General features: G+C 38.8%; 1 protein-coding gene across 2 annotated transcripts in view; it reads left to right on the top strand.

Annotated features, from left to right (window-relative positions):
- The window catches only part of LOC306876179 (dedicator of cytokinesis protein 9), a 94,253-nt gene that overhangs the window by 33,792 nt on the left and 47,974 nt on the right, over positions 1-12,487 (top strand). For both annotated transcript variants that reach the window (XM_079427169.1, XM_079427170.1), the window contains exons 3-5: positions 6,438-6,527; positions 10,232-10,314; positions 11,367-11,436. In XM_079427169.1, coding sequence (XP_079283295.1) covers positions 6,438-6,527; positions 10,232-10,314; positions 11,367-11,436 — 243 coding nt within the window. The remainder of the gene's footprint in view (positions 1-6,437; positions 6,528-10,231; positions 10,315-11,366; positions 11,437-12,487) is intronic.

Below are 12,487 nucleotides of genomic sequence, written 5' to 3' on the forward strand. Positions count from 1 at the left end.
CGAGTTCAAACAGGTGCCATTAATACAGGTAACGAGTGGAGGACAGAGGAGCCTCTTAAAGAAGAAGTTACAGGTCTGTGAGAGCCAGAAATCTTGCTTGTTTGTAGGTGACCAAATACTTATTTTACCGAGGAATTTACCAATTAATTCATAAAAAAAAAAATTACAGGCCTCTCTCATCTTTTTAAGTGGGAGAACTTGCACAATTGGTGGCTGACTAAATACTTTTTTGCCCAACTGTATATTAGTATCATTGATATAGAATTATAGTTTGATATTTTACTTTGTTTTTTTTTGTAGCGTTTTAGTAATTTTGTGTTTGACATTTTTAGTAGTTATTAGTTTATTAGTCCATATAGCCTAGTTTTTTTTTTTTTTTTTTTTTAAGTTTTAGATTTTAGTAGTGCTGTCAAACGATTAATCGCGATCAATCGCATGCAAAATAAAAGTTTTTGGTTACATAATATGTGTGTGTACTGTGTATATTTATTATCTACCTGGTCGCTTATTATGTATATGTAAATACTGTTACGGTGCTGTGCGGAACAACGAACACACGACAAGCATAAACAATTACCTTCTCTTTTAATCAGAGATCCAGGAGCAGATACAGACACAGGAGTGCACACACATCATAGTAGAAACAATAACCGACGGTGAGACTAACAAAGACAGGAACTTATAAAGGGGCAGATAATTGGGAAGGACAGGTGTACACAATGACTAATTAAACTGAACTAGGACACAGGGGAAAACAGAAAACCCGACATGGAACAGTCACAAAAAACCCAACATGTAACATATCGCCCCCTCCCGGCAAGGCGTGGCCTCACGCCGTAACGTAACAACTGAGGAGGGCGGGTGGGGGATCTGGAGGAGGGTGTGGAACCGGAGGGTGGCAGGGAATAAACATAAGAGAGTCCAAACAATAAGTCCATGGGGGAGTGGAGGGTGGGAGGAGCCAAGGGGGAGCCAGGAACAGGAGGAGCCAGATGACGACCCAGGCCACAGTCCAGATGGTGGCCCACGGGGGAGCCGACGGAGGGAGGAGCCATGGTGGAGGAGGGACCGCCGACTCCATGGGGCCGACCAACAGCGGCGGAGCAGGTGGTGGAGCCCGAGGTGGAGACAGAGAGCCAAAGAGCCAGGGTGACGCCGAAGATCCGGAGGTCCAAGGCGGAGCAGATGTCTTCGGCGACCTCGGCGCAGGCGGAGATCCGGATGGCCGCGGCGGAGCCGGAGCGACAGAGGACATAGGTGGAGCAGGAGGGAAGGAGGAGCCCAACGGAGCCGGAGGGACGAAGGGACGGGGCGCAGCCCAAGGAGAGTTGTCCTGAGGTGCAGGTAGGGGGACGACTGACCAATGCGGAGCCGGAAGGACGAGGGAGCCCGGTGGAGCTGGTGGACAGACGGGATCCGGTGGAGCCGAGGGAGCTTGAAGGCATGGTGGAGCCGCAGGGTCGCCGGACTGAGGCGGAGTCTGGGTCTCGGAGGCTGAGGGCGGAGACGAGGGATCCTCCAGACTCAACGCCAACAGAGCTGGAGGTCGGCAGACCCGCGGCGAGCCCACGCCACAGATGGTGTGCTGAGGGTGAGCAGAGGGGCTGACGAACTCCAGTGATGAGGGTGTTGGAGTAGGAACCAGATCAATGAGAGGCGGTGGGAGAGGGAGGTCGGGTGGGATAATTCCCCAGAAATCCAATACAGGAGCTGGCTTCAGGATGATTGTGTCAGTGTGAAAGTTAATGAGGTTTCCCAGGTCCAGTTCATGCTCACCCTCAGCGGTGGCGCCGTGGGCGGGGCGTTCCATCGCCCCCGCGATCTCCACAGCTTTCTCTACCGTCGGATGCACTGCCGGCTCTCGCACCTGGTCAGACGTTTGGGGCTCGGGCTCCGGGACGATCGGCAGCTCTGTCGCTCCTGATGGCGATGGCTCAACGACCGCGGCAGGCTCTGGCTCTCCGTCTGCGGTGGGCTCGGGCAGCTCCGCGCTGCGGGGTGGTAGTGGACTGGGCGCTGGGTCCCGAGTGGGGCTGGTGTCATTCTCTGCGAGGTCCACGGTGAGTTGCGATTTGCAAGACACCAGCACCCACTCGATAAAGGCGGCGAGGCTCTCTCGAGGACCGTCCCCGGACAACTGCCTACGTGTGGTGATATTAAGTCCAGCCTTGTAGAAGGTGCAGAGGCAGTAGTCCGGGAAGTGTGTCTTGTTGGCCAGACACAAAAAATCCTCGGTGTGGTCCTCGAGAGAGCGATCCCCCTGTTCCAACAGGAGGACGAGGACACCGGGATCCATAATAAAAAATAAAAAACTTGGCAAAAACCGGGAAAATAAAACGGGGGAAAAACGCCGCAAACTTGCTGTTTTGGTCGGTTATTATGTTACGGTGCTGTGCGGAACAACGAACACACGACAAGCATAAACAATTACCTTCTCTTTTAATCAGAGATCCAGGAGCAGATACAGACACAGGAGTGCACACACATCATAGTAGAAACAATAACCGACGGTGAGACTAACAAAGACAGGAACTTATAAAGGGGCAGATAATTGGGAAGGACAGGTGTACACAATGACTAATTAAACTGAACTAGGACACAGGGGAAAACAGAAAACCCGACATGGAACAGTCACAAAAAACCCAACATGTAACAAATACACATGCATGTATATATTTCAGAAAAATTGTGTTTATATATGAAATATATTTATTTATAATATAAATTATATGAATATAAATATAGACATGTAAATACATGTAAATATTTTCAAAATGTATACTGTATGTGTGTGTATTTAATACATAATAAATATACACCGAATACACGCATATATTATGCAAACAAAAACTTTTATTTTGGATGTGATTAATTGTCTGACAGCACTAGTTTTTAATTTAGTTATTCACTGAATCTGAACAAAAATTAGAAATGTTGCCTGATTTTTTTTTTTTTTTTCTGTTTATTTTGTTTCAAGTAATGAAAATATACTGGTTAATTTTCTTGAAATGTTACTGTGTTCTGATATTATTTGCAGTATTGTTTTTTTTTTGAGAGTGTGAGAAGGGGTTCTGATTGGTTAAACAGAAGTTCACGCAGCACTCTGATTCGCTGTTTGCTGGATGTTAATGTAGTGGTTTGGCTATGTTTAGACCGCTTGCATTCTCATTCATCTCGATGGCATGTGCTTGAATTACTTTTAAATTTTAAATAAAATTTTTCACTCGCCATCAGTGGAGAAATATGCTTTTTGCAGTCACAACATCTACAATCTAATGGAGTCGTGCAAGCCAGCCAAAGCTTGACCTCTTTCATGTTCTTATTGGCTGAATGGATGGAGACTGTATGTCCATAAAAACTGAACCTAGCTGTTTGAGTCCTGCCGATCTGGCGGACGTGAGTCTGTGAAACTGTGGTCGAGCTCATCCTGCCGCTTTGTTTGTCTTTTTTCTCTCTTGAGAACTCTCATCGGGGGGAGTTATACTGAACAAAAATCATTCTTTTCAAAGTCATACTGAAACTATTTGTGAATTTGTTTGCATGTCCAACGAAAGTGGAATAGTAGTTTTAATGTCAGTCATGAGACACGTGTGATTCATGTTAATGAATCTAATAGTTGAGTACTTCTTTAAGAATAATTAAAGTGATGGTTCACCCAAAAGTGTTAGGTTTATTAAAGTGATAGTTTACACCTAAACATCTAGAAAAGGAATATGATTGCTTCACATAATGCAGATGTAGTCAGTAATGTCAGGCGTAGCTTTCCCTTACGAAAAATAAATTTATTCAAATGTGCTATTAGTATACTTTTAAACTAAAACTAGTTTTTATGTACTTCTCAGAAATATACTTAAAATGGCATTTAAGTATACTTGAGTTATACTTTGAAAAAGTCTAAATCAGAGATGGCCACTCGAGTTAGTGACTCGGACTCGAGTCGCATTTTTATAGACTTCAGACTTGACTCAGTCTCGACCTGAAACGACTCCAGACTTGACTCGAGCAAAAGGACTCGTGAATATTTTAAAAGCAACTCAAGTCTTTTATCCTTAAATACTTATATAACTGATATTCAAAAGGCGGACGGCATCCGTACCCCGGCATCCATCAGGACCGCGAGTCGTAACAGCAGCACCATTTTAAGTGAGCAGCACGTCAAAACAGTGGAGCACTTAAACTTTGAAACTGCTAGTTATTTTTCTTTTCTGCTCAAGATGAGAACGTTTTGATTATTGTAGCTAGATTGTTTTTAGTAGATAATACGTTTAAGTAAAGTATTAAAGTAGTATAGATTTCAGGAGGAAAACCTTGAACAGTATTTTTTCTGTCACATGGCCTCACATGTATCTAAATGTATAAATACAATACATGTAAAAATTTAGTTTTTTTATTTTTATTTATTCATTTTTGTCCGGACCTCTGCTTGGAAGAATATGGCTGCGCCTCTTGGAACTTTAATTGAATACCCCTGACTTATATCATAAAGAAAAACTTTATTTGTATGGTTTTGTAATATCAGTGTCACAGGCTATTTCTTTATGTGGCATGGTAGATCAGACTCTTTTTATAGAATCTGATTACAGAAAATCTGTTTTGAACATGGTAATGGATTAAAACATAAGTAACAGGCTGGATGTATATTAACCTTACATCTTAACACCTCTTTTTTTTTTTTTTTTTACAAAGCAGATCATAGATCATATATTTTGTCTATAGCCTGTAAAACAGCTTCATAAATAGGAAAATTTCAATACATGAGGATTCTGAATGGGATTTTTTAGCGAGCCATTAAATGACTTGAGACTCGACTCGGACTCGTGACCAAAGACTCCAGGTCAAAGACTTCAGACTTGACTCGGCTTAAAGACATCTCTCGTCTAAATATATTTGAGCTATACTTGTGCTCCTAAACTCTGTGTTTTCATTGTCGTATGGTAGGGGACAATAGTACACATCTTCTGTACAGAATTTCCAAAAAAAAAAACACAGGTGAAGAAGAAACCTAAACAACAGATGCTTCCACATGTAGGCCATTTCTCAAACGGAAGGCTGTATCCTTTGGAGGTCCCGTTTGTAGGCTGCATACGTCACAAAGATCTCATTTTAGAATATTAACACTTATAAAGTTGTCCATTATTCTTAGTTAAGCGGAAATTGTTGTAATATACTTATGACTCGCGAATATAATGCTCCGTTAACTGAAATAAACCAGGATTGATGACACATGCAGCCTGCAAATGCAACCTCCGGAGGATGCAGCCTTCCATTTGAGAAACGGCCGTAATCTAACATGATCATCAGACATAAAACAGCATCAAAACGGTGTAACGTTATGGAATAAAATGTCACCAATGAAGAGGTCATAATGACTGTCAAGCTTTGTGGTGTTGATCGACTCCATCTACGTTTTGATTATCATTTTTCTGCTTTTTGTTCAAAATGTTATTTCTTTTTTTTTATTTATGAAACTTACCCACATTCAAGTGTTTAAAAAAAGAATGCATGAAGCTAGAATAAAATGTTTTTATTTACAAGCAGATACCCTGTTCTTTCTTTTGATGTTTTGTACATTCAGATATTCATATAACACAATGTATACAAATTAATACCTAAATAGGGACATAGTAGTATACTTAATGATGTAAAGTTCACTTAAAGAAAATTTACGAGTATACTTGCAGTATAAAATGACTAAACTAGTACTTTACTGAGACTGTACTTCAAAATGTACTAAAAATGCTACTACAAGTATTTAATTAGTAAACTAGCAGTATACCTATAAGTTTTCTTTTAGTATAGATGCAGTACAAGCTAAAAAGTTTGATGTAAACTAGTTGTGTACTCAAAGTTTACTACTGTTATACTTAAAGTATACTTTTATATACTAGAAAGTGGGCCAATTTAGTCCCAAGGAGTACTGAAATAGTATACTACTCGTACACTGATATTTGTATACTTGCTACATAAAGTATACTCAAAAAAATAAACTTGAAGTATACTACTTTTTGGTAAGGGTAAGAGTGAATGAACACTGGTAAACTGAAGCGCTTTGCTAGGAAGTTAATTAACTAAATGCATTATAAATAAGATATGCAACATAAATGTAATATTAAACTTGCATCTGCACAAAATTCACATGTGATCTAGACCGCACTAGACAGAATGTGTAACACTCTTGTGGATGTGCTTTTCACATAACATGTCAAAACATGGTCTGGATGACATGCTGCCCCAACACTAACCAATCAGACCTCTAGTCATCACCCAGGATGCTGCCATAACCAATCAGAAAAAAAAGCATGAAAACCATGTGATTATCATTTTCCCGATTGATCATTGCTGTCACTTCTGAGTACTCGTGACCTTCCCTGATCTTTGTTGGATCGGATGTCAAGTTTTGTATAGATGTGATTTATAACAGTATTTTTCTTCTGCAGGTGTGTACATTGCCAAGACAGATCCGGACATTCTACCCCTCCATACCTCCACATGCACTGAGAGAGGCACAGAGTCTGTTTGTGCAAGAGGTAAAGCACACACACTTTCTTTGAATTCATAACTTTACTGTCTCACATTTACTGACTTATCTTCTCAGTCATAGAGTGTGTGCGTGTAAAACAGAAAAGCACAGCACCTATTGTTCTTTAACAGAATTTGAGCATTTGACATCCTCACACATACTTACTGCACTCGGAGGATTTCCTCTGTTGTTTATAGAGAGGACTTTGTCCGAGATTGACCTTCATTTCACGTAACACACTCACTCCTAGCTGAGAGGAGAATAGTGTTCCATTGTTCTGCAGATATTCCCAATTCTTTATAAGACTCACTGCCAGATAGGTATAAACTTATGGGATACTCCTAAACTATTTGAGTGTAGTAACACACACACACAAACTGATGTTACTGGCAGACACATGGCTGCTCTCCAGGTGAATATCTTGAACAGATGGTTTAACTTGAGGTTTCAAAACCTAGTGAGCTTCATCTCTGTCTGCTGTCGAAGCTGCCTTCAAAAAGGATGCCTAATAAAATACATATATAATTGACATTTCCCCTGACACTTAATATATTAACTCCACAAAGCATAAAGCCTGACATATGAATTAATAGTCAGATAAACTATTTTATAGAGTGGGAGACACATATGCAAACTGTTGTAATTCCTACACCGTTCACCTGATTTGGATGTAAATACCCTCAAATTAAAGCTGACAGTCTGCAGTTAAAGCACATCTTGTTCATTTCATTTGAAATCCATTGTGTTGGTGTATAGAGCCAAAAATGTTAGAATTGTGTCGATGTCCCAATATTTATGGACCTGACTGTATGTCATTTTTAATGCAAAGATGGCATTGTTTGACCTAACCCTACCCCTACTCCTAACCCTAACCCATAACAAAGACATCTCAAACAATGTCATCTTTGCATTAACTGAGCGAATGACACTTATTGACAGTTGTCATAAACATGCATACACCTCCTTCATATTCATGACATGTGTCATGTCATGATTATGAAGGTGTCATGTCAGTCTTATGCACACCCCTTCAAGTAGTGTAACCATCTATTCATATATGAATCGCGATTCTGTCTTCTAAAAATTTGAATGGTTTCAACAACAAGTTTCAAAATCAATGTTCTAAAGCAGCGGTTCTTAATCCTGTTCCTCACATCCCCTGCTTTGCATCTCTCGCTCTCATTCAGATCATTAGTTGTCAGCTCCATCAATGAACTGTGTTCCAGTTATACACTTTGTGTTTAGACAGACAGATATTTGCCACATAGCTACAAGAAACATTAAACATGGACGTGCATGCGGTTGCCGTGGTAGCGAGCAATACTAGCTGGCACAAACCACATAATATAAAACCACATGATGAGCAATATTTATGACGCTATTGTTTACAATACAACCGGAGCACATGCCACTGATCTGAGGGGCGGGACGTTTAAATGCGCACCGGTGGTTTAGCGAATCACAACACACTGGTCCAGCTAACCAATCTGAGCCCATCGCGTATTTCTGAGGGAGGGGCTTCATAAAACCAGGAAATCCCACCCATAAATATAATCAAGCCAAGAAAAAAAAAAAAGTCAATCACCCCTTTAATAACACTAAATGACAAAAAATATCTTCACCACCACCACCAGTCCTAAGTTCAATTAAAATGACAAATATGCATTCATGGTTATTCTAATTACTAAAGTTCTATCATCATATAATGCTTTTTTTATTATAATATCATATTATAATGCTTGACTGACTGATGTTAAGTGTACTTTCAGATATTTAAAAAGCTGTGCCATTTTATGAACATAAGCTTTATTTACAGCTTAATACAGTTTTTGTGAAGTATAAATGTGATGTTTCCTTAGAATTTGGTCAACATGAGGTAGATAGAAAGCAGCATCATTTTTCTATAACAGCTTTTATAATATTTTTATATAGCGTACCTATGATGCCTAAAATCTTGCATCTTACTATGCATTATTGTTGGAGAACATGTGAGTGTGTTTTTAACATTCACCATCAGCTTTATGCAAATATTGTGCTGATGTGTTTGAGTACTCCTTCTGTTTCACTTTTTTTTTTTTTTTTTTTTTATCTATAAAAAAAAAAAAATTTTGCCTTTGAGAAATGTTTTTTCCTGCCCCTGCCTTTCATCTCCTTTCTGCTCTTCCTAAAAAAATCAGATTGGAAAGCGAGCAAAGGACTGAGGGAATAAATTAGATATTTGAGCACAGGGTGATTTTGCATAAAACAGTGACTCAAAAATAGTAATGCTGTTGCATTTCCTTTCCTGTCAGAAAGGAGAAAAGTAGTCAAGGATGTGGTTGCAGTTAACACAGATCATTTAAGTTGTGATGCGTTTGAATCCAGTTTGCCATTCGTTCTGATCCTATTTCACCCTCCTTAAATGGTTTCCGCTCTTCATTATTTCACCCTCCTTAAATGGTTTCCACTCTTCATTATTTTAATTAAGATTCAAAACGTACATTGCTAACATACATATTAATACATTATAAGTGCACAAATAAAGTCATTATCATTGATATTGTATTAGTAAGAGAGAATGCATGGGTTGGGTGGTTCTTGGCCTCCACGTAGTGCATTAAAATCGTTTAATGCACAGCTATCCATGCATTATCCCGCTTAGGATAGTTTGGATAATTTAGGATTTGCTATCATGGTCATTTGGTTAATGATGTTTCAGCGCAATGACAAGAAGAGTAAAAATTATGGTTATTTCATCAGTTGGTGCTAGCATTCTGCCCGCTTCAACTCAGACACAGAGATTAAATAGTGCTGTAAGATCACATTTATTTGAATGAATCGATCGATCGAGAGAGACATAGAGAGAGAGAGTCAGCGTTTAGACATGCATTGACTCCTAGCTTTTTTAATGTAAGGACAGTAGAGAAGGGACAGGGCATCCTGACATGTTGCAATTCAGAAATGAAAGCAGCCAGAGACTCACCGCGCCTTCAAATTAATCCAAAAAAGACCAAAAAAGTTTCCCAAAAAGTAAGAGCTTGAAGAAGGTCCGCACACTCTCAAACATCAAAGAGAATCAAAAGCGAGATGATTTTTGGAGCAATTTACTGAATAAAAGGCAAACGTTTTGGTCACATGTTGACCTTTTTCATCTTAATTTGAGAAATCACATGATTATTTAAGAGATCGCATGGACAATCAGACCACACACTGATCAAAAAAAAAAAAAATACTCACTTTATTATAATTTTTTTCTTTTTTATAATTTAATTTTATATTTTGATAGTGTAATTTTTTTCTTTATTTTTTTGATCAGTGTGTGGTCTGATTGATCATGTGATCTCTTAAATAATCATGTGATTTCTCAAATTTAGATGGCTCCTAGCTCTATTGCCAGCTTGGCATTTAAAAAGGTCAACATGTGACCGAAACGTCTGCCTTTTATTCAGTAAATTGCTACAAAAATCATCTCGCTTGTGATTCTCTTTGAAGTTTTAGAGTGTGCGGACCTTCTTCAAGCTCTTACTTTTTGGAATTCAGAAATGAACCCATGTCTGCCGCTTGAGCACCACAGCTCAGCCTGCCAGGAGTACTAGCTGCTAGATCTCAAATCAAATTCACTTTAGCTTTCAAATTCATCTTTTTAATTAGGAGAGTTTGTGTGAATAATTGGAGTTGTATATGCCAAAGGTAATGCTAATGATGTTAATGCTATTGTGTTTGTTCTCACAGTGCATCAAATCTTACATCTCTGAATGGCATGTGGTCAACTACAAATATGAGGATTATTCCAGTGACTTCCGTCAGCTTCCCAAGTAAGAACTTCAATTAAACCAAGACATGTTACAGCCTGTGTGACTGATTATAGCTGTAGGGACAGAGGACTGCAAAGTAACATTGTTACAGTGTCCTCCTAGGCTACTGTGTGTGTGTGTGTGTGTGTGTGTGTGTGTGTGTGTGTGTGTCTGTGTGAGAGAGTGATTGTCAGCTCTTGGAAAGATGTTCGTGTTGGCGAGACCAGGAAATGTGTTTTGCTGGGTAACAATAGAGCAGAGGAAAAGGGAGTGAGGTCATTGTCTCCACATTGCCACATATACACTTACAGAGCCTTTAACTGTTCAAATGGCCATCTGTTTTTTCATCTTTTAATGAGACAAAGTTGAGCAGGATGAGAGTGCAGCCAAGATCTGATTATCTGGAGAAAGAAACATAAAAACTTTCATTAAAAAGTCATTACCAATCATTATATAAAGCTAAACAAATAGTTTATGTAGACATGAACATAAATGAAATATGTTCCAAACAAACTAATGAAGATGCAAAATATATCACAGATATAGATTAAAATCCTTTTTTTCTTGTAGGTCCTGCTAATTTTGTCTGTAATTTTTTTTATGGACGCTACTGTTCAATTAATAAAGTAACTGTTTTCTATTTTTTTTCTATTCTACTGTTTTAATTTATTTTTAAATATAAATCTATTTCTGTGATCAAAGCTGAATTTTCAGCATCATTCCTCCAGTCTTCAGTGTCCCGTGATCCTTCAGAAATCATTCTAATATGCTGGTTTGCTGCTCAAGAAACTTTATTATTATCAATGTTGAAAACAATGTTGTGCTGCTTAATATTTTTTGTGGAAAGCGTGATACTTTTTTCAGGATTCTTTGATAAATAGGTCGAAAGAACATTTATTTGAAATAAAAATCTTTTGTAACATTTTAAAGGTCTTTATTGGTAGCTTTGATTAATGTAATGAATCCGTGCTGAATTAAAGTATTGATTTCTTTAAAAAGTACTTTTAAACAACAGTGTAAGTGCTGTTTTTCCTTTGAATATGAGTGTTAATTTGTGTTTGTTTTGTACACAGCAAAGTGTCCAGACCTGATAATTTAGCCCAGCATGTTTTTGAGGTGGATGAAGATGTGGATAAAGATGAGGTAAATCAAATTTACACACAAACACACCTTCCAGCATTGTGACCCTCTTGCTAAACGCTGAAACTGTGGTCAATCTTAAGTGATATTTTCCCTCTTTAATAAATAAGTCCTACAGGATTGTGCGTGACAGATGCTGAATATTTTTCCCCAAACCACTTTAACGCAAACACTTTAAGCCCTGCAGCCAATTTCATTGGTTAAGGTTAGGATTAGAGTTAGGGTTGGTTGTAGCATTGTGTAGGTACTCAACACTGTGATCAACATGACCAAGGAGTGGAGTTAGTGCTGAAATGGTTTGGAGAAAAAAATCACACCTCTGCACTAAAAGCATGTGCTATAATAGTAGGTTCATAGTTTTGAGTATGAAGTAAGTCGGTGCACTAGTATTAGGACATACTGTACTAACACTTCATAAAACTCCATCCCTTTGTCTCGTAATGAAATACTTTCCATTTTTGTACAACTCAGTTTATCCAAAACTCCTTTTTATTGCGCAAGGAATAGTAGGCCCAGAGTAAGTCATTTTGGCCTTTTCTTTGAATATTTTCAACATGCTATGAAATAAGATGCACTAATGCTAACACCACATACTATTTAGCATAATATGTAAACTGGGCTACAGCCAGGCTTTATGAGTGGATCAGACTTCCAGGTTTTCCCAGAATGGACATGGACAAATCCAGTGACCTGACATTAGACCTTCAGCCTTACCCTTCCCAGAATTCTTTTTTCCATGAAGGCTGCCCACATATTTAATTCTACTAATCAGTTTCCCACTCAAGATTAAGTCACGTTTCTTATTTTAGCTCAAATTTGTAACTCGGGTCGTAGGTTTGAGGAATGCAGTATAATTATTATGCTGAGTTTTGGCCTGTTATGTGGACTATGAATAGTTTCAGTTAGACTCATTTGTCTAATTTGGTTGCTGATTGATTTCTTGTATTTATAGAAAGTTGGTGTGGTAATAATGAGTGTGTTTTGGCATCGCAGTAAACACAGCCAATCGCTGATGGCCATCCAATGGCATAGCCAATCATAACAGCTTGCCACA

This window comes from Barbus barbus (assembly GCF_936440315.1).
Source record: "Barbus barbus genome assembly, chromosome: 10".
NCBI lineage: Eukaryota > Metazoa > Chordata > Actinopteri > Cypriniformes > Cyprinidae > Barbus > Barbus barbus.